Source organism: Thermobia domestica, chromosome 2 (assembly GCF_964235325.1).
Source record: "Thermobia domestica chromosome 2, izTheDome1.hap1.1, whole genome shotgun sequence".
NCBI lineage: Eukaryota > Metazoa > Arthropoda > Insecta > Zygentoma > Lepismatidae > Thermobia > Thermobia domestica.
In genome coordinates, this window is record NC_137455.1 from 327,128,331 (window position 1) to 327,152,630 (window position 24,300).

Consider the following 24,300-nt stretch of genomic DNA (forward strand, 5'->3'; position numbering starts at 1 on the left):
ACTCTATTACAGTGTCGGCAATAACTTTATTATTACGAAAGTTGAAGAGGTCTTAATGCATGAAATGGTTAGAGTTACTACTGCTACTGTCATCTGTTTCTTTCTCCTTTATCACGATATAGCAAACTACTGGAGTCGCCAGATTTATCTTTTCTACTATATTTTTAGTAACAGATACATCTTGTTCATGTTGTAGTGCTTTTACCTCTTTCTGGGAACGTGGAGAAATTGATGAAAATTTATCCATGATTAGAGTTTGAGTATATTTAAATTTAAAACAGTATGTTGTTGCAGCAACACCACACTGTGGTGTTCGCAAGGAGAACTAACGTTAATGATCTAGCAATCCCACAGGTACCATGGGATCAGCGTGGGAGACGTTACGAAGGAGAATAGGAGGTGGATCATGCTCGTCGACAAAAGCTCTGAAAAAAGAAACAAAAATAAAGAGTTAACAGCCAGAAAACCTCAACAACCAAAAGCAAATAAGAACAAAGAAAATGTTGCAGATTTTATCTTAATATTTCTATTTTTTGTAATATCTAAAATAGTAATTTTTTTTCTATACAAAAATAAACAAATTATTAAACCCATACATGAGTAGGTCGGTCAAGATAGTGCACGTCCACTGACAATTTTTATACAAAATTCCCATTAAACACCCGCGAGTTTTGTTATGGAATTCAAAACTGAGAAAACAGGCAAAGAACATGCAAATAAACTGGTGATAAATGAATGATGAATGAAGCCACCCTTTCTGCCTCATCGCTCTCCTGACGATAATAGTCCGACGGTATGTAAACGCATTTACCTATGGATTACATTAACTGCCCATAAAAATATTTACAATGAAACCTCATGAATAGACATTCTTTCTACGGCTGAATGTTTCGTCCAACTGTCCTTACATAGTTTACATATCTATGTTAAAATTTCTTAAGATTCTTGAAATCTTCGAATACTCCTTCAACTATGTCATCGTGTTGTCAAAAATGCTTGTTTCATTCATAAACTTGGAATTTTTCATATTTTTAACCCTATATGTTTGTTATTTCTTGTATTTTTCTGTTAGTAGTTTCCCTAACAAGTTACCAATTTCATTGAGTTGGACTTCTCAATAAACAAATTTTATAATCTTATTGTTATTTACCAAGCAAAAGTCATTGGTGCAAATTGGTGAAACTGAGAGAATACATTGACTTTGCCAATAAGTTCATATCGTGACACAATGACGTGATGAGCGTATAGCATCACTGTATCTCTGGAAATTAGTTTAGTTGTTCTTCGTTGTCCTTTCAGTATATTGAAATTTTGAATCCCAACCATTTCAGTCCGCCCCTGCTGAACTAGTGTCTGGGGAGTGCACTTTTGGTGCAAAGGGTTTCGGATTCCTATGGTGGAAAGGCACAAAAACTTTAATTTCACTCTCATTACTTTCATTGATTATCCGTCTTCTTTAGCCTAAAGGGCATAATGTGGCAAGATAAAGTAGAGACACTAATTCAGTGCTTCATGAACATCTTCTTGCAACGTTCTTCACTAACAAATCAGTCTCCCTTATTTGGAGAGACCAAATTTCACTGACAAGAATATATCCAAAAGTTGCATAAACCAGTTAGAAACTTTGCATAACTTATTGACTATATTTGGTCATCCAGCGAGAAAACGATTCTGGAAACCAATTTCCCGTGAACAACTTATAGATTACGTCCAACAGAAGTCCTCACTCAACAGGTCAAGAAAGTAAAAATTAATGTATTGGACACAGTTCCGTATCCAGGGGGGTCTAGGGAGCCAGCCCCCCTAAATTCTCACTAGCCCCCCTAAAAGTTTGACAGTTGACTTTCAAATGAACTATAATATGGTAATGAACTATGTTATGGTTGGATGGGGCCCCTCCTAAATTTTTGGGCTGGCCACCGGCTTGATTTCATGTGCACTCAGTGTAAGCTAATTGTAATATGTAATACAAATAATTTTAGTTTATATCAAATGGGTGACGTTAAATGAATGGTAATATCCAAATATCAGTTTGCATTTACTTATGCATTGCTTTTTCAGATATGCACATGTGTTCCGTAACTACATATTTCAACATCTATTTAAGATATATATTGCTTCCTTTTCTAGGTTTATTCCGAGTGAACTATGATGAAGAAAACTGGATACTATTAACTGAGCGATTTGTTGGTGATCCTACGCTCGAAGAAGCAGTCTTAAACAAGGCCTACCTGATAGACGATGCTTTTGAATTAGCTCGAGCAGGGCTCCTGAAATACAGTGTTCCATTGAACATGTTACTGAGAATAAAGGGACAAAACATTCATTTGCTATGGCTGGCGGCTTTCAACAATCTTGCATTTATTCACTTGATGTTCAAAAGAACTCCCGGGTACGGTGTGTTTAAGGTAAAAAATACTCATCATATGAGAATAGATCAATAAGTAATTCATAACAATTTATGTGGAAGAAAAGTGTAATAGGTAATACGTCAAGCATATATCTAAAGTAAAGGCTTATTATTTTTCAATTTAGACGCTAAAGGCCTTATGCAGAGTCGTTTTGACTTAAGATTAGCGTCATACTAAAGAGTTATACTAACATATATTTCCTGCAGTAGTCAGGCCTTTAGTATGATGCTAAGCATACGTCAAAACGACTCTGCATAAGGCGGTAAGTGATTCAATGCATTTCTTGAATCTGATATAAGTTTCAAAACTCTGTTAATACAAATCCGTCTTTTAAGGGTATTCCCACAATCTTTTTGACTTCCCCCGGCTGAAATACTGGCCGGTCAAATATTTCTTTATCGAGCCAAAACTATGATAGTCTGAAGATGCCAGAACAGAACTGCATGGTGCTTGCTCGAGCATTTCCTACCCAAACTTCACAAGTTTTTCACGAACAGAGGCAGCAACATGGTTGTGTGCATTGTGTGTACACCCTCATGAAAGTGTTTGACATTTCTAGTGTTAATGTTAGGCCGTTTGTCACTAAGTGTTTGATGCAACTTTGCCAATGTTGTTTCACACGGTACAGCATTCACTGTGAGCTCACATGTTAGAAAATTCACCAGTATAATCTCTTCCATGTCTCATAATAAAAATACTAACACTTTCCTGCAGATTGATTCACCTTGAATCTCTTATTTGGTGAAAAACTGGTATGTTTTCATTCCATAAATGCTCTTTTATTTTCCTGTAACGATAGCTTGCAGAAAAACGTGTTCCTTGGTGTGCCATTCCAGGTGGTTCAGGCACGTCATTATTTGCTGCCCCTTATGAACGTACATGAGGTTCTTTGCCAACCACCGAACACTCACTTTACGATATTCAGTTCGTTATGCAACATATCATAAACTCATCCATATAAAATGTTGAACATGTTATAAAATGTTCGAAGATGAATTCCCCAGTCATTATGAATTCCCCTTCAGTGGCCAACATATTATTTGCTTTGCGCTGTTACTGGACGCCCGGCATGTAACAAATTCGCAAGGTACACACTGCTCTCTTCATTGAATTTATACCACCTTGAAATATCGTTACGGTTCATACCGTCTTCTCCATACACGCACAACATTGTACTCTGAATTTCACTTGGATTTTGTCCTTCAGCTCATAACTAAAACGAACTACATTTCTAAGCTTTTCTCAGATAGATGACTGTAACACATGTGTCATCTTTGCTGAGTAGTTTATGCTACTGGCGGTAGAGGTACACCTGATCAAACAATTACCGACTACATAGGGGATTTTTTTCTTAAATTTCAAGTCTCAAATCAGTATAATATCGCGTGAAAAACTTGTCGTGCGCTTTTTATTTATATGCTCTGGGTTTCCTCCCTCATAAGAAGTAAATTTCTTTCATAAATTTTAGTTTTAATTGAATAGATAGAACTATCGCCGCAGGATGAACCTGAGTGCAGAGGTATAATTAACTTAGATTTAACAATGAAATAAGTATATTATACATCATAATAATATTAATTTAATCCAGGGTTTCTCAACCTGGGGGTTGGGACCCCTATAGGGGTCGCTAGGAGGTTTCATGGGGATCGCGAAGATAAACAGACGAGATAAATATAATTAGAATCTAATACCGGAAAATATTTTTAAATATTAATTTGAATTTTGCTCTGATAGACATTTTTTTATTTTTATACATACTGTTAAGAACAACAAAATAATAGGTCTACCAAACATTTTCAACAGGTGCAGAGTTGTTTAAAAATCAATTTAAATGAAAGAGGCACGATATGAAACTAATGAGATCTGCATATGAAATACCGGAAAAATACACATGCATATCGAAATACAATTAACATTGGAAGCTAATGAGATACCTAAGCATGATGTGATTTCACTAGTGCGGCAATGTCCAGTTTAATCTTCGTGACACACATTAAGAAGTTATTTAAAATACTCCATATTTTTTTTAACAAACTTGGACTGTGTACCAAAATTAGAAATCACTTTATATTTTCATCATATGATCCAAAAATAAGGGAGTTATGAAATTTTAAAAATTTCAAGAGGCCTCCATTTTGACACAGTCTGACGTATCGGATTCGATATTTGTATTATGAATGAAGTCATGAAATTTGGTTTTAATCCGTTCGCTTTTAGGAAAGTTACTGTATCCACTATATACAAGAAATTGATTCTACTATTATCGAAATAGATTCATATCGTGACATCTCCGCAATAGATATATTAAAAATCCCACAAAGTTTATTTCAAACCAGAAATTATAAAGGGGTCTGTGGCAAGAGGATGTGGTAAAATGGAAGTCGTAACAGGAATTAGGTTGAAAAAAATGAAATCTTTAAGTTTAACGTAACACGATTACGCCCGTTAGGCTAAAGGAGACGGTAATAATGAGAAATGAGTGAAATGAAGAAAGTGGGAGAACCCCGAGAAAACCCATGAGCACGGTGTTTGTCCAACACAAAGTCCACACGGCGCGAGCTGGGATCGAATGAGGGACCCCAAGCACCGGAGGTCAACGCTCTACCACTGAGCCAACGCGACCCCCAGGAATTAGGTTGAGAACCACTGATCTAATCTATCATTTAGTCACCCATGAATATGATTGAATAGACCCAGTGGCGTATTTAGGGGGGCTTCCGGGACTAAGCCCCCCCTCCGAAATCTTACTTACTATAGTCAAGTATATGAAATATCTTGCAGAATTTTTACATTTTCAGGCAAACCCTCCCCCCCCAAAAAACTTAGCAAAGCCCGACCCGAAACAAGATCGTAAACATGCCACTGAATAGACCTATAGCAATAAACTATTTGTCCAGTGTAGATCATAGTCTTAAGCAATGTAATCGGTACCGTAAATATTCTTTATATAAGTAGGAATCAATAGAGACCCGATCCAAATGAACAACATTCTACGGAAAGTACAGAATCCGTTAAATTCTAAAAAAGAAAACGAAAGAAAGAAATAAGCTGTTGTAGGCAACTATAATAATATAATATAAATAATAAAATCGAAGTTCTAAGTTTAGATTTGCGTGGAGCAAGTTGCAGCACTACAGTAAGACCCTGATCATAAACAGCAAACATCTCGTCTATACTTCACGATAACTATAATAATAACGTTCGTGCTAACAGATATCGCTAGTTTCACTCTCAAGTGTTAAATTGTGCAGGCAATTTACCGACTTAAATCTACCTGTTTAGTTTAATAAAAGCACATCCTATCCTAACTAAATATAAAACTACATGAACTGACTGGCATAAAGTAAAGGGGTACTTCCATTTGACGTGAAAAGTTGAAATTTGGCATGATTGTAGCTTTTCGGAAGAAAAATTTCCAAACGTGAATACTTTTAATTTTTAGGGCGTCTAAAGGGGGATGAAGAAATTCTGCATGTTATTTAAACGCACTTTTTTTTTTTTACATATAATCCCATATTTTAGATAGGGAACAACTTCGAATTGGAACAAAAACTTGAAAGTCGGTACGCTTGTACGTTTTCGTTAAAGTTAGCCAAATATATCGCTAAAAATAAAAAATTCCAACTGTAGAATGGTCTTATCCCAGACAGCACAATGCACGTACAGTACCCGTATAGTACATGTACAATTGCACGGATGCAACATGTGCATCATCTGTATAAACATGTGATGCACATTTACATCACAAGTCCTATTCAACATCTTCACGTGCACAGGACATGTGCAATGCACACTTACACGTCCTGCACAAGTAATTTACACCTATTGCGCAGGTGATTTAGAAGTAGCACGAATTCGATTTACATGTAGACACAGGTGATTTACACGCAGTAACCAGGTGATTTACATGTAGGACAGAGATGATTTACATGCATTACCCAGATGATTTACATGTACGACAGAGGTGATTTATATGTAGCACACAGGTTATTGACACGCAGTACCCAGGTGATTTACATGCAGGACAGAGATGATTTACACGTAGTACCCAGGTGATTTACATTTAGGACAGAGATGACTTACATGTAGGACACAGGTGATTTTCTCGTAGTGCAGAGGTGATATAAAAGCATATTCGAGATGCAATGAAAAACAGAGTTTATATATTTGGTGGCTTACGCAGTAACACCATCCTTAACTCAGAGAGCAGCAGAGCAGAGATTTCTTGGCGGTTTTTGTGGTTGTTTTAAGTACCGGGCTTGGGCCCTTGCCATACATTTGTGTTGTTGACTGTCGTTTGTTTTTGCGTGCGTATTTGTTATGAGAGAGGACGCAACTGTCGCGCTCCTCTTTTGTTGTTCCTATGTCAGGTTAGTGGATGTGCGTTTTAGGGGTGCGGCATCTTGTAGGTTCGTCTTCTTGGGTTTGCCGTTCCTATAGTTGCGATGTGTTGATGTGGCGAGGCTCTGACTGTCCTCCAGAAGTTGACTAATCTGTGAATTCGGTAGTCATGTAGAAATGGGAGCTCCAAATCTTCATGTGTTTGCTCGAGGCGAGTGTCTCTCGAGTGTCCAGTGATGGCCCTGGCTACTCTGTTCTGTATGACTTGTAGTTGGCTGAGGTGCGTGTTTGCTGCGTGTTGCCATGCAGGGTGGGCATACATCATGATGGGACGAATGCTCATCTGATATATATGGCGTTTGGTTTTCAGGGTGAGGGATGGGGAGAGGAGTAGCGGTAGCAAGGCTTGATGGCGTTGATTGGCTTTCTTGGCGATGGAATGTATCTGGTGAGCAAATGTTAGCTTCCTGTCCAGTACTACTCCGAGATATTTGGCATCATCTCGATTCTGGAGGGTTGTTCCAGCCATGGTGATCCTGACGTGAACCCTTCTTCTGTTTCTTGTGAAGTTTACAACTGAGGTCTTCTGTTCGCTGACTTTTATCTTCCACTCTTCAGACCATCGGTGGAGAAGTTCGGCGTGTCGGCTAAGGTATAGTTCAGCGTATCTGATGTTCCCATGGCTGGCAAAGATTGCCGTGTCGTCTGCGAATGTTGCTACCGCTGTGTTGGGGGTGGTGGGAATGTCCGCCGTGTACATGGCGTAAAGGGTTGGGGATAGGCAAGATCCTTGGGGGACTCCAGCTAGGATAGGTCTGGGGGGTGTTAGGTGTCCTGCATGGGCAACACGAAAGGTTCTTCCACGTAGAAAGGATTTGATGATTCTCAGAAGGTAGTGTGGTGTGCCCTGGAGCATCATCTTGTGAAAGAGGCCTTCGTGCCATACTTTGTCGAATGCTTTTTCTATGTCGAGAAAAAGCCCCAAGGTGTGGCCTCCCTCGTTGAATCTGTCACATATCTTCTCTACCACCCGTACCAGCTGCTGATCCGCGCAGTGTCCTTTCCTGAAGCCGAACTGGTGGTCCGGGTGATGTCATGATCTTCGATGAACTGCTGAAGTCTGCTCTGCAGTACTCTTTCAAACACCTTGCTGGTATGCGAGAGCAGGCTGATAGGGCGGTAGTTGGCCGGGTTTGATCTTGTCTTTCCTGGTTTGGCCAGCATTATGACTTTTCCTTCTTTCCAGGCTTCTGGGTAGTGTCCGGTTCTCATAATAGCGTTGCACAACTTACAGAGTAGGACCAGGGCCTTTCTCGGGAGGTGCTTCAGTGCTTGCGGCGTCACTCGGTCTTGACCTGGAGCCCGGTGTGCATTGATCCTCTTGATGATTGCTTGTATCTCCCGCGGTGTTGTGAGGGCTTCTGGAGGAGGTGGGTCTTCTGTTCGGGTGTGGTGGTAGGATCTATATACTGCTGCAGTGGTGGTTGCTGGCGTGTTGGTAGCGTTGATCTGGAAGGTGGTTTCCAGGGCCTGGGCGAAGAGTTCTGCCTGTTCTTCCGGTTCGTGTATTATTCCTTGTGGAGTTTGAAGTGTGAGTGTTCTGGAGTTTGCTTCTGGTCTTGTGATGTTTTTCACTAATTTCCAGAATTGCCTGCTGGGTGCCTCTAGCTCCTGGAGGTGGAGATTCCAGTTTCTGATTTTGATTCGAAGGAGCCTTTTCCTGACCCTAAAAACTAGGTGGTTCCAAAGTGTTTTGAACTGGGGAATTCTGGTACGTTGCCACTGCTTCCGTGCCCAAAGCTTCAGGTGGATCAAGGCTGAGGTGCGTCGTTCTTCTGGAGTGGTGTGGTGTGATGGATGAGTCGTTGTTGAGGTGGTTGAAGCGATGGCAAAGGCTGAGTTGATGGCTGCGGTGAGGGATGCAGTGGTGGCCTCTATGTCTTCAGTTGTTTCTATGGTCCGGCGTGGATCTAACATGTCGCTGAGCAAGGATCTGTAGTGGTCCCAGTCTGTTGTGCGCAGGGTTGGGAGGGTTCGAGTTGTGAAGTGGTAGCTGATTGCGATCGTTTGTAGAACGGGTAGATGATCCGAGTCGAGGCCGTGGGTAACCTGAGGTACACCTAGGATTCCCAGGTTCGCTGTCAGTACCATGTCCAGTACATCAGGCATCCCGCCGTTTCTTGGATAATGCGTGGGTTCCGTTGGAGCCGTGGGAGTAAAATCTATTGTATTGAGGGCTTGATGTAAGATCCTTCCGTTTGCATTTGACACGTTGGAGTTCCACGCCGGATGTTTACTATTGAGGTCTCCTCCTAGCAGAATCCGTTGTCCCAGTTGACGCAGAGCTTGTAGGTCCAATGGGTTAAGGTTATTGTAGTGTGGTTTGTATGCTGATATTATTATGATCGGTCCGTTAGCTGAGTGGAGGTCCTTAACTCAAAGACATCATCTTCAAAGTATATCGCAAGTAACTAATAATTGTCAGTGAGACTTTTACTTTTGGAGTTTATTATTTGCAACGAGCAATGTTTACGTAGTATCTTTGACATATTTGCCAAGTAACAAATAACGCAACATATTCTGCTGTAATCGGTCGCGAAAATAATTTTGTAAAACTATGAACTGTCCGACAGTAGTTACAACAGTACAGTGCTGTCACCTGTTGATCTTGTATCCTAGCTCAGCGGAATTTATGGAGTTTCTACAATCATTCAGCTGTCATTCGTCGAAAAGTTTGTGTAACACCGCCTGGAGGAAAAACGACACCTACTAAAATTGGAGGTTACTTTATATTGTTGATGAAAATGAGAGTAAAAGAATGAAAGTAAAAGTATACACTTGTACGGTATTATGGACGTCTCATACACACGTGCAGTAGCCGTGCAATTGCACATGTGCACACAACGGATTAAGCACCGGTAATTTAAATGTGCTTCATCTTCCCAAATGCACATGTGCACATGCACGGCTCAAGCATGGGTTATGTACGTGCGCTGCATCCACGCAAATGCACATGTGTACATAACGGCTTAAGCACGGGTTATATAAATGTGTGCTTCATCCATGCAAACGCAAATGTGCACATAACGGCTTAAGCACGGGTTATGTACGTGCGCTGCATCAATGCAAATACACATGTGTACATAACGGCTTAAGCACGGGTTATATAAATGTGTGCTTCATCCATGCAAATGCACATGTACACATAACGGCTTAAGCACGAGTTACGTACGTGCGCTGCATCAATGCAAATACACATGTGCACATAACGGCTTAAGCACGGTTTATATAAATGTGTGCTTCATCCATGCAAATGCACATGTACACATAACGGCTTAAGCACGGGTTACGTACGTGCGCTGCATCAATGCAAAAACACATGTGTACATAAGGGCTTAAGCACGGGTTATATAAATGTGTGATTCATCCATGCAAATGCACATGTGCACATGCACCACATAGTCACTGGTTATATACGTGTGCATAACCCACGCAAATGCACATGTGCACATACGCGAGTTATGTATGTGTGATTCATCCACGTAAATTCACGTCTACCGCTTATGCACTGGTTATGTATGTGTTCATCATCCACACAAAAGAACATGTGCACATGTACGGCTTATGCATGGATATGGCACATGTGTCGTACACGTACGTGTTGTCTGGGATGGGGAACTGCAAAATCTTTCCCACGCTATTTATATGGGACATCTACGCCCTACAATGTTTAGGCACTTCCGGCAGGATTAGAATGATGAAATTTGGCACGATTGCAGCCTTTCGGGACTAACCCACAGGAAAATTACCAAACGTGAATACTTTTAGTTTTTAAGAATTCTAAAGGGGGATTGAAAAAATTCTCATGTTATTTAAATGGGCGTTTTCTTGGGATACAAAATCTTATCTTTTAAACAGTTGAAATAGGAAAAGAAACTTGAAATTCGGTAAAATTGTGGGTTTAAGAGTAGCGAGGCCATAGGCCGAGCAAAGGCTGGGTCTGTGGGAGAAGTTCTCAGCTAGCCGAAGGCTAGTTAATATAAAATTACGAGCCAACGACTTATTACAGTTAAGTTAACTGAAAAAGACGACTTAGCCAGTTATTTTAAATTAGTTTAAAGAAGAGACTTGTAATATATACAGACTTGTCGTTTCCTGTATTAGTATCTTCCTAAGCATTGCTTATGATAAAAGTAAAGATATCCAATATAATTTAATCATCTAAATTTTCAGCAATTCATGACGGATCTTCTGATGCCGTTGTATGAACAGGTGGGATATACAGTAAAAGATAACAATGACCTAGTGGAAGATCGTCACAGGCAAAATGTGTTGGAATGGATATGTGAATTAGACATTGGAGACTGCACCGAAAGATCACAGTTACTTTTTAATTTCTGGATGAAGGAGAAAGACCCTGATCTCAATAATCCGTGAGTAGTTGTTCCCAGCTTTTTCAATTCATTACTTATAGATTTTTTAAAGTGATTCGAAACTAAACCTTTGACAGATTTTCTGGATCAAGATAAAGGCGTATTAATAAAGATGCTTTATACTTTTTTTCTTTAATGACTTCTAGATATTTTTAGATATACTTTTGGTCAATAATGTACACAAAAGTTCTTCAAGCTTCCAAATTCATACGATTTCAAGTGTTTCTATGCTTATACTAATATGAAGAATTTTATTTTTGCGAATCTTCCTCATGGGTAGAGTTAAAAGCCCGAAGTCTTAAAATCTCCTTGGGTACGCCACTGATTTTGGTTCTCATCATTTTTAAAGTTGAAATGACCTTTATTCTCCTTTAGAGACCCCTATCACGACGAAATTAAAATACTGCTAATTCTGTGGGTGCATGCATGAACCTGCTGGTTTTTCACATTTAAAGCATTGTGAAATAAAGAGCTGCAAAGTTGTCGGGGTATAATACTTACATTTATTGCTTTGATCAATAAATTGCGGTTTCATAATTTAGTAAATGATCATAACAAAATATTCACAAATCACTGTCTTTTTGTACGCCAATGCATTTCGTACACAATTGTTGGAAAGAAAAATGGCACCTTTGACAGACAGTTCTTACAAGGGACATGTTTCGGTTCGAACCCGAGGATCAACATAAAACTTGATAGACATATACAGGACTAAGTACTGACCACTGTATGGTAAGTCATTCCCGTGTAAAATTCGTTTTCTGCCGACAGCGCCCCCTATTCTTCGAAACACCAGCAGTTAGATTCTGCGTTAAAGGCGCTGAGTGAAGATCAGTTAGGTGCGTCAGTGTGTGGTAGTAAGCTCCAATTAGTATTAGGTGTGGTAGTCAGTATGGAAAAATGGGGCGGGGTGTTGTCATTAATTCCTTTCCTGTAGTTGAACTGTTAAAAAAAAGCAAACTAAGGCGCAAAATTATGGATCAAACGTCAGTTGGAGCGGAAGATGTCATTTGAGATATTTTGTGCACTTTAAATATCAGTGAGTACGAAAATGAATTAGAAATGATACACAAATCGACACTCTACAGATATTATGAAGAAAATGGCAGAGCTCAGGAAGACATCTATGATAGCAGTTCAGAACGGGAATAAGACAGTATTCCATAGTGGGAACAAGACAGTAGTCAAAGCGAATACGACGTATCTCCAGCACGAAAACTGAAAACTACAGATGTTTTTTGCAGTTTACGGAAGAGAAAATCCGGAGTATCTACAAGGATTATCATGAAGGAGGATACAACTCGTATACGAAGCTTCTGGAACGACATAAGAAATTTATTTCGTTAAATAACTGCAAAAATATTCGGATTATGGATACGCGCTGTCTTCGAACTTTGCTTCATTCAAAAGGAATCGGGAAATGAAACTGCAAACAGTGAAATGTGAAATCGTCAGAGAGCATGGTGTATCAGTACATTACTGGAATTGACAGTGCTGGGCTTTCCAAGCGGCAAAAGAAGTTGGCTTATCAGAGTTCAAAATGTCGCCGACTTTCATTGAAAATCTTTAGAAACAAGCGAGAATTATGTCACGAACAATTCATAATATCTGTAGAGTGTCGATTTGTGTATCATTTCTAATTCATTTCCGTACTCATTGATAATTACATTGAACTAGAATGTCGCAAATGACTCATCTTTCACTCCAACTGACGTCTGATCCTTAAATTTGCGCGTTAGTTTGTCTTTTAACAGTTCGACTACCTGAAGGCGGTTAATGCCAACAGCCCGTCCCATTTTTGCACACAGTCTACCACACCTAACTCGGATTGGAGCTTACTACCTCACACTAACGAACATGACTGATCTTCACGCAGCGCCAAACGCGGAATCTAACTGCTAGTGTTTCGAAGGATAGCTGGCGCTGTCGGCGGAAAACGAATTTTACACGGGAATGACTCCCCCTACAGTGGTCAGTACTTAGTTCTGTATATGTCTACCAAATTTTATATTGATCCTCGCGTTCGAACCGAAACATGTCCCTTGTTAGTGTGCATGAACCTGATGTTACATGATAGTGGTATTACTCTTGATTGTGACCCAGGGGTGTAGCCAAGGGGGGCCATCGGGGCCAGACCTCCCCAAATGGTTTCCCGGCCCCTCCCAAATGACCAGCTTTTAAAACATCATAGGAAAATTATCTCGCTTCATTCATTTAGAAGTAACAAAGTTTATTGACAATTAATAATTTACTGTAAAATAGTATGGAGAAATATTGTTTTTCCATACCGATCGAAAAATAGTAAGGTATCTCTTCCTTATACCGATCGAAAAATAGGATACTTTTTGTGACAGCAGATTGCACAATTTACTGCGATTTATATTTGACAGTTTGAAGACAAACATTTCAACAAGGTACTATAAATACAGCCATAAAACAAAGGTACTAAACTGATTTGTAAGTACAGTATATTTTATATGCTTTAACAAATGTTTTAAAAGACATAGAGGATGGAAACTTTGGTGAGAAACAATGCCTTAATTCAATTTGGATTTCATTCGCTCTTTCTTTTATTTCTACTCATGTAATAAAATAATCATGTTTTTTTAGTCACGAATAATAAATAAATATTTTTGTCAGGAAACCGTAAAGAAATTAAGTGAAATTTCAAAGAAAATCAATCTTGTGTAGATAGGTTCTGTATACAAGGTCTTAAATTTAAATATGAAGGTAACCAAGAAAAGTTTTGTTGCTTTTTCACTCACCACCTTCGAACATCGATATATCACCTAACCTGGAAGATCAAAAATAGTCCCCATCAGCATCGACGAAATTCTGAAAACGTTCTAGGAGGCCATGGAATCCATCGCGGTAGAACTTGGTGGGCCGTGAAACGAAGAAGGTATCAGGTGCATTTTGGACATTTACTAGGTATTTGAACTGGTGTCCTCTAAGGTGATTGTCCAAAGAATGGAACAGGTGATGATCGGACGGTGCAATACCCAGGGAATATAGTGGTTGCAATATTGTTGCCCATCCAAGGCGGAGAATGGTATCCTGAGTCATCCTAGCCATGTGGGACTTAGCGTTGTCCCGTAAACGAGGACCCATTTGCAATTCAGAAGTGATGGCTCCAGAGTTTTGAGTTTTTCTTGAGCACAGCTCAACTGCTGACACTACACAGTTGCATTGATACTCTGACCAGCTGGTAGCAGTTCCCGATGCATGATGCACCAAACATACAGAAGGGCCTTCTTCTGGTACAGTACTGGTTTCTGCTGTTTGGAATCGCTTCATGGGATGCTAACCAATGATGACGGCGCCATGGAGCTTCGAATAGAATCCACTTTTTATCACAAGTCAACACCCTGTCCAGAAATGGCTCCGAAACAGTAAATAAACACAGGCGACTGCCGCGTTTCCTTCTGGCTCGGAGTCAAAACATGTGAGACCCATCGACCCAACTTGTAGTGCTTCCCAAGTTGATGGATGTGCTGCAGAATGGTTTCTCCACACACTGAATTGTAGTCCCAGTTCCTCTTTGTACATGTGTTGGTCTTCCGGCACGTGGTGTTTTCTGGTATTTCATCATCGTCCTTAAACTTGTTAAACCATCGCTGCACTTTCCGCGTCGTCACGACACCAAAGGCCTGGCATATCTTCTGTCCCGCTACAGCGGCGTTTGAACTCCATTTGAACTTGTTCAGCATACATGCTCTTATGACGCTCTGTGGATGCCCCATGTTCCCTCTGTCTTTACGCAAGTTCACGGTGTATCTGAATTGCCACAACCAGGTAGTATGTTGGATATACCCACACCAACAACTGACCTTCGCCTTATCTCCACTCGCATTCAACTCACGGTGTGAGATCCAATTGAACACAGACCTCCACGAAAAGGGACAGAACTTTCTTGGTTACCTTTATAGTTATGCACAAAAGTATAGCGTTTGGTCACGGACAGTAGTTCTTGATTAAACATAATAAAAAGTATCTTAAATATAATTTATGGAGATAATAATAATAATAATAATAATAATAATAATAATAATAATAGGAAGAAGAAGAAGAAGAAGAAGAAGAAGAAGAAGAAGAAGCTAAAATAGTGTTTTTAGTTTTTCAGAAGGAAACCAAAATTTTCCTTTCTCTCAGGCCTCAAAAACACTAGCAGCAACACATTGTTTTTTTTTTTTTTTTTTGGCTTTGTACATTGTAGCTGCCCCCCTCAAAAACGACGGGCCCCTCTACACAAACCTGCTGGCTACACCCCTGTTGTGACCCTATCTTTCTCTACGAGCGTTTCTATTTCGCTTTCTATGTCTAGATCTCTTTCTGTATGTTGACTGGCAGAAAACCGTAATTTTCTGGGCGATGGTTTAACACACTGAATACCTCCGTAGTAGTCTCGAAATTCTGGTGGAACTTAAATAAGAAGCTTTCGCACTACTTTCGCAGCAGACAAGTTTTCGTCCGAAGTACAGAGCAGGTAATTTCTTGAGACTTGGGCGCTGGTCATGCTTGGTTTGTCAATTAGTTGATTGTTTCCCAATTAGTTATATCACAGTAGGAGTACGCGATAATGGACTATACTAGGTTTCTCTTTGGTAATTCTAATTTTGGAAGCTTTCTGTACATAAACTAGTTCATCTTTAACATATTCTTTGCGGAAGACTAATGATGAAAGAACAGGAGCAAGGGAAAAGAACACATTTCTCATCATTTCTGTTACTTGAAAAGGTTTGACTGCTTTCGATGTTCTAAAAATGTCGGCCCCCTGATGTTGAGTGTATACTGCTGTTATAGACCTCTTCTTCTTTTCAATAATTACAAAATCCCTGTCGCAATATAGGAAAGTATGACCAGGTAATGGAAAATTGTGTTTTACCTCATCAAAAATCGCTGGTCGTGCACTAAGTGGTACCAGAATGTATGATATTTTGCTTTTGTTCTGGTCGCCGCAATAACCAGACCATGCTATTAGTTTCCTCCTTCCTTGAAGTACTTCATTATTATTCTTTATATAGGACATTAGACATGAGGCTACATCCTGCGAACCTCGGCTGACTACATCTTCTGGCATGACATGCACAGATCCTCCATTTACGTCATACACTCCTAGATTATATGTCCAAAGTTAACTACAATATCAAACAACATTAGTGGATATATGTAGTGTAGGTAGTGCGTGCTGCATATCAAAAGCTATTATCCATATATGTGAATTCTCTCTTGCAACACGAAAATCATGTTCCATCTGGGTTTGAGCGGCTTCAGATTTTCCTAAATGAAGTTCCCTTTCTTGCTCACTTGTCTTTTGTGTATATGCATCCCTTGCACTATTGATGTCTATAACAAATTTATCACACGTTTTCATGTATCCAGTTTGGGATGTCCAAAGTGAGTTTAAAATCTTTCACGAAATTCTCCCTGAAAGTGCGGAATGTTGCTGGCGGAATGGCTCTTTCTGTTGCACACTGGACGTACGTATCGCAGAGAATTTTCTTATTTAATCCATGGGAAAGATAATATCGATTAAGATTGTGTCAATATGTATAATGGCTTACGTACACAGAGAAAAATCCGTTCTCCGGACAGCGGTATATTGTACAATTATATGGTATCCTCTTGCTTACTATAGAAATCAGTACGGAGCATACGTTACCTGTATGCTACATAGGCACTGCCCTTAGATGTTACATCATGCCGTTGCAGGATGTCTGGCATCTAACAGTTTTCCGTATATCACATACATATACTTATGTTACCTTCGTCAGCTATATGTTATATACGTCCATTTGTATGTGAGATCCTGACCGCCTACATTGTTTCATACGGAAAGTACGTATAAATGGAACACTTATACAGAAAGTATTATAAAATATGCGTTTTCAGTTATACGTCTGCTGTACGTTAAGTCCAAAAACTACAGGAATTACGCATGTAACCTATCTTTTTAAGTACGCCACCTACAATTTTTTTTCTCAGTGTATTTGGGAACACTGCCTATGAAATTACGAATGTGCTCTTTTGTCCCTTCGGGAATACGATTTGGCCGTGAGTCATGTTACAAAATATTATTAAAAATAACTATTAAAACAGAACATCAATTACCTATACAATCTTCTTTCATATCCGACAATTGTTTATTTCTTGCTGTTTCATCTCCCATTATTGCTGCGGCCACTACAATGTCGTTAGCATCAAGAGTAGGAAGAATAGAATTCTGCGGAAACATATCAGGTTCTTGCACGATACAATCGTTAATTGTCTTCACTACAGCGAAATTAAATACCTCTAATTTTAGAGTTTTTCTGTAATATCTTCAAAACAAGTAAAATGTTAGAAAATCAGAAACGTAGTGACAATATGATTTTGCATGTGATACCTTTACCACAATTCACCTATCCACTTTCAATTTGGAACTGTCGATATATTTAGCATTCTTTGCGGGTTCTGTAAATAGCGGCATACCAAAAGCAGATAGGTGAATTTTGCTAAAGGTATCAGATGCATGATCGTATTGTCTAGTTCAGTATGTTTCCGCTTTTCGAATATTTTTGTTTGTTTTCAAGATATTACAGAAAAACTCTAAAATTAGCGGTAGATTAATTTCGCTGTAGTGCAGAACCTTAATCCATTAATTCCTGACGTTGTGAGCGCTCCAACTTTTGGTGGACTTATAAATTTCCCACAACTCTGCATGTTTTCAGAAAGTCGAATGACTTTTGGAGAATTCATAAATGGCGATACCTCACTTTTCACAAAAATGTCACATATCAGGTTCTTGCATGTACCCACAGAATTTTACAGTAATTATGTGATATCTTCAAATAGTTAAAAGATAACCGAAAAGTGGAACAAGAACTCGCTAGACAATATTATTTTACATGAGATACCGTTATCACGTCTCACTTACCTGCTTCCGATTTCCCGTCATTTAGAAAATCGGCATTTATTTTCGCGCTTCTAAATGGCTGCAGGTAGAAAGATACTAGGTGACTCGTGATAACGGTACCTCTGCAAATGTAATATTTCCTAACGCGCTCTTGTTCCACATTTCGATTATCTTTGATCTATTTGAAGATATTACATAATTACTGTAAAATTAGCGACATTTTAATTTCGCAGCGATTAAGTCTCTTAATATTAAGTATTATTTTCAAGTCTCTTTTTTTCCTTTTTTCTTATGTGTTTATGACACTGCTATCAAATGTCCCACGTGTTACTGTGAACAGGTTCTCGTTTTAGCTTCTGTACCTTTCATATAGAATTCGTCTTAATTCGAAATCTCGCACGAAATTTGAACACTTCGAAATGGGCATTTTAGTGAACAACACGCATCCCTTTCTCTTCCCTCCTACATCAAACATCAATAAACCCTGTTTAAGTATTTTCATGTCGCTAATCTTAAGAAATTTCCTTTCTCTTCCCTTTTGAGTTGAACATCAATAAACGCTGAAACACCTGTTTAATTATTTTCATGTCACTAACTCTAAGGAATTCCAAGATGCGCACCTCTTATTATAACAATTGCAATCACCCTCTCTTCCACATCGAATTTCCAAAAGTCTTTTCTTAGTGATATTTTAAGTCAAAAATCCTATGTACACTCATGTCCAAAATTATTGTCGCATGTCTATAAATATGTTGTTGTAGTAATATAATTTGATAACGAATTCGCCCGGAATTTCTTATAATGTTAGTATGAGTATAATCGGGAAAGACATGTATGTGGCAAATTTCATGTCAAAAGAGCAGTAAATAAGAACAATAAAACGCAAAATAAAACTTTCTTGTCCATTTAGCAACATTTTGTTTTACTCACTCTAATTTTCGTATTTATTATTCTTTTCCTATGAAATTTACTACAAATACACATTTCCCGATTATACACATAGTATCAGTATTAAAAGTACCCTGCAAAATCATTATCAAATTATATTCTTACAAGAAGACAGTTATAGATATGCGACAATCAGTTTGGACATGAGTGTACATACACATACTGTCCAAATTTCAAATTTCTAACTTAAGGAGTTCGTCCTAGTTGCTGATGAGTCAGTCAATAAGAACATCTTTTAACTTTTTTCTTTTACTTTAATGTTCCACGATTATACAACAAAGCTAAATTAAATGATGATGAAATGAATGATAATGATGAAATGAAGACAGTGAAAAAAGAAATGGTAGAATAGGGAGAAAATACCACACACACGTTGGTTGTCCTTCACAAAGATCACTTGGTGGGAGCTGGGATCTCATTTTACTTGCTGTAATCGGTAGTATTCAATTTTCTCTCACGAATAGCATTCTGAGCGTTCAGAACACGAGGAATTCAAATCCAGTTACGAAAGTTGTAAGACATTAAGTTTGTACGCTCCGTTTAGATACAGAAAAAACTGTTTTTACGTTACAAAAGATCGTTTCACCCTTGTGATAGTGAATTACACACCGTCAGAGGTAATACGTTTGTCCCAGCACAATATCGTATACGTCACATGTGAATCAGACAGTTATCTACAAGCTAGGAGGGAATAAGGATCTCTGCGATCATTATGCTTCCAAAAATATTTTCGTTTTTGGAGGGATACATAGTAACACATGCCGACGTGAGTTACAGCTATAGGAAAATTAATAAAACAGTGTAATTCCAAAAACTGCACAGTGTCTAATTAGGGGATACATGAACATATCTATCGTAATGTATATACATACACCCTCGAAAGACACAACGCCCAATCAAAGGCCACAGAAGAAACAACCAGATCCGCAAAGCACTCTACATCTATATCACTGCTAAAGTACGACAATATGAGACCAAAGACAATCCATTACTGCAAGATTAAATAACAGCGCGTCCGATATGGTCACCAGCAACCGCTAATAAATTCATTCGACAGGATTGAGGTCTGGAAACAATACAACAACGCTAAAATCATTCTCTAATACCAACACATATCGCCCAATATAGAGTGGCGTATGTATGAGCGCTACTTAGCAGGGATTATTGACATTATGTTATCTTTATATATTAGGTTGGTCTCTTTGATCAGATCAGAACTGGTTGGTACGATTTACTACTGTCCTATCAACGAAAAGAAGCACGCACAGTGCGTTCGCACGTGAATTGAAAGTTTCCTCTAAGGGTTTATGGTTGTGGCGTGTTTCTGTACTAAGAGGAAGCTTCCTTAGATAAAGCGGCATTTAATATAAAGTTAAATACACCTTAATATATACATCAGGTCTTAGATCCAAAATACCACCATAAAGTCCCTGCTTTGTGTAGCAATGAGACCACCAAAATAAGAGCAGCACTTACACCACCAAAACAACGATAGCTTCATGGTTCGTGCGGAACATGAGAGAGGTATCAAAGTTATCCTACTTAAACACATTCATATTAAATTGTCAGATGCATCACCTATGGACTTTTGTGAATTCGATTTATTAAAATGGAATATAATAAAACTCCGAGCCACAACACTTGAGAGATTCTGGAAAGTTATGCAATGACAAGTGAGCTAAACTGTATCAGGCTCTCTGAAATAGAAGCCTTCTTCAATGGAAGCTCTGATGTCGTGCAATTGTAAATCACCTGGGATATCATATTGAACATGGTCGGTGATGGAAAAGAAGCTTTACAACTTGGGGCGGACGAGAGCAATTTATTATTATAAGGAAGAAATGTCTTTCTACATAAAAGCTACTTACAATATTTGGACATGAATCTTTTAATAACTGAAAGGAGCTTTAGCCAAAGATCTTAAAATATGTCCGAAATGGCAAAAATTAGAATTGAGTCACTCGCGCACTAAATACCTCATTTAAAACAATAAAGACAGGAAATAAATTTGATCTTTAAAATATATCGAAACAATCAGAAATGATATTTTCTTTTAATCTATATGTTTATCCAACACATCTTGTTATTTTATAGAATTCCTCCAACTTTGAGGTCATTATTTTACTGCCAAGCCATCAAACATGGTGGAGAGAAGGAATGGAATTTCCTTTGGGAGAGATACTTGAGTGCAAACGCAGCCGTTGAGATAGAAAACATTCTCATCAGTCTTGGATGTACTAGGGAGTTATGGCTCATACAAAGGTAAAAAGTTTCCATCTATTTGAAATAAACATATCATATTTACCTAGTATTTATATTCTACTAACATTCTGAGAGTTAAGTGGTGAAGTTAACATTTAACTCAAACAAGACACACAAAAAAAGTAAATGTAGGAATTTATGATGTCAAAGCGTCGCCAGTTTCATTGATGATCTTTAAACATAACATACTTTCAAATACTACTTGACAGAAGACTCTTTGGAAAGTCCACATCTTTCTCTTTTGGATATTAGTGTATAACTTAGACAATGAACAACATGGAAAAGTTAGAGAGTAAGAAACATGATGTCTACAAAATGATATTTGCATAAAATAATAATTGTTTTTCAAAACCTTTTCCATAGTGTACAGGGTGTTACAAAAAAACTGACACATTATTTTGAGAATAGATTCCTTACATCAAAATAAGAAAGAAGTTCATAGGGCCTGTGCTCAAAAATGTATAGTTTCGGAGTTATAGAGTGCCGAAAACGCAAAACAAGTAAATTTTCTTAAGTTCATAGCTTCAATACTATGAGACCTACCGTAGTTGGTCAAGACATCACTGAACTATCCAAATATAGATATTTAAGAATGTTACAGTACTTGGACATCAATTGTTTAGAGGTAGTGAAGAGTGATCAAGTACTCCCAAACAGCTTCTCAAAGAATGATTGTACAAGTATCGGAGGTTCTGAAAAATCGATATTCGGATACTTCACATATTAGTTCCTCAGTCATGTCTTGACCCGACTACAATCGGTTGTATATTAATGAAACTATGGGCCTTTAAAGTTGATTTTTTTACGTTTTCGGCACCCCATAACTACGGAACTATGCACTTCCGACCACAGATCCATATGAACCTTTTTTTTTATCTTATTGTGATGTGAGAAATTATTCCCAAAATATTTTGGCAAATTTTTGTAACACCTTGAGAAAATTTGGGTGCCCAACATTATGGCATCATAAACTGCACTTAAATTTCTCGTTTATAAGAAAAACTTTGAAAATAGTAGTTTATTATGTAGTGTTTACTAGATACTACCTGCTTTACATTCTATATTTTCATATTCTATAGCATTTTTAATCTCCACTATTTTTTAAGTGTAGACGAGCTTAGCGAGCAGCTTTAGGAAAATGAGCATTTTATCTATGTATGCTATATGTAATTGTAATTGAATAATATTGTAAAATCGCCTTGATAACGTAGTAGGTAAATCAAATTACCACACGGAATTTAGTTTTCTCCCACAACCTTTTGTTATAAAATTCCTGTCATGTAAAGCATAACTAAAACCAATATAAGTACTTACATGTGGTCCTAATACCAATACAAAGTTCACTAAGTGGTTTGGATAAAATGGGTGTCCCTAGGCTCAGGCAGCCAATGGAGGGATTACCACACAAAGCTCTAGGTAAGGTGAGTGGGGGAGGTTTTGGAATTCTCGGTACTCCAGGCAATCAAAGAGAAGTTGAAATCCGACAGAGCTCCAGACAAGCTAGGTGGTTACGGTTTAGGATTCTCTCAGTGCTCCAGGCAAGCTAAGAGAGTGATTGAGTTTCCACAGAGCTCCGGGCAAGCTAAGTGGGCAGGAGGCCTCAGAGCTTAAGGCAAGCTAGGATGTTTGGGTTAGGTTAGATCTCTCAGAGCTCCAGACAAGCTAAGGGAGGGAAATTGATCAGTCGAAACTAATGTCGATTGGTTGCATAGAGTTTTATAGCCTTGTTCTGAGCAACGGTGGCATTCGTGTTCTTCTTCTGTTACATGACCAGGTGATCACAAGAATTCCTGTTATCTGCTTCATGTAGTAATTGTAGTAGAAAAACACATGGTTTTGTTTATAATAAGAAGCAAGTGTTGATGTTTACAAATATAAACCACGTGTAGGATATTATAATATACTTAGTTTAACAATAATTTATTTTATTGTCAATTAACCCTCGGACTATCAAAGGGAGGATACTTTGTGCCCACCACAATATATTTTTTTGTAATTACTCTTCTAATTATTTCTTTAAAATTGTAAGAAAATATGTTATTGCTCAACATGTCTAGCTAAAGCGAATACCTTGCGGTGACTCAAATTAAACGTTAGTGTGTCTCTATTTTGCTATTTTAAGTTGGTAGACATAAAGTTGGCAGAAGACATGACTGGCATTTAGTAGTGTTACTCCTAGATGGCAGTATAGTAAATAGCAATATCCCGCCTTTTCTGAATTTGGCGGTTAGTCTTATTCCATGCACTGTTAATTTTGAGAGTTTTACGTTAGCATGTCTCATAAATTTGCTATTTTAAATTGGTGGGCGGAAAGTACTCCCCCTCCCCTCCATTGGTAGGAGATGTAACTGACATTACAAAGCACTCCTAGATACCTGTTACTCTTATCCTGTGCACTATTGGCTTTAGTCTCTGTAGATTTTTGTAAGAGCTTCTAATTTGTTTATTTTGCGAGATATACTTAGATGGGCACAAAATGACTCTCCTCTTGATAGTTCGCGTTACAAAAATTACCTAAGTTTACGAGGGTCAAGGAATAGCTCAAAATACAGTAAAAACAGAGAAAGTGATAATGAAACAAGAGCAAAATTTTACGAAATTAACGATAAGCAACATAAGAAAGTTATCAATTAGAAATATAAAATCATTTGTGCAGCAAAGAGTAAAATCATTAAATGATTCAAGATTGCAAATAAAATTTTTGTTCTTGTTGTATTTTTATCTGTCAATCACTAATACTTCATTAATGATATTTTGCATTCTATTAATTATATTTTATGTATCTTCTATAGGTATTTAGAATGGAGTATTTCCAAAGACTCCAATATTAGGCGTCAGGATTGTGAAATCCTATTTTCAGGCGTGGCAAAAAATGTATTAGGCTTTTACTTAGCTAAGGATTTCCTCACAAAAAACATTCACAGGATTTACGAGTAGTAAGTTCAAAATATTTTTAAAATTACTTAAACACTACTAAATGTTACAAAAACATATTTGTAAAATGAAATCT

The 24,300-nt window shown here is 38.2% G+C and overlaps 1 protein-coding gene across 1 annotated transcript in view; it reads left to right on the plus strand.

Moving 5' to 3' along the window:
* The window catches only part of LOC145679518 (aminopeptidase Ey-like), a 76,724-nt gene extending 52,424 nt beyond the window's left edge, over window positions 1-24,300 (plus strand). Inside the window, exons 8-11 of the mRNA XM_081750097.1 lie at window positions 2,131-2,408; window positions 10,986-11,185; window positions 21,123-21,290; window positions 24,083-24,300. Of these exons, the coding sequence (XP_081606223.1) occupies window positions 2,131-2,408; window positions 10,986-11,185; window positions 21,123-21,290; window positions 24,083-24,227 (791 nt within the window). The 3' untranslated portion in view covers window positions 24,228-24,300. The remainder of the gene's footprint in view (window positions 1-2,130; window positions 2,409-10,985; window positions 11,186-21,122; window positions 21,291-24,082) is intronic.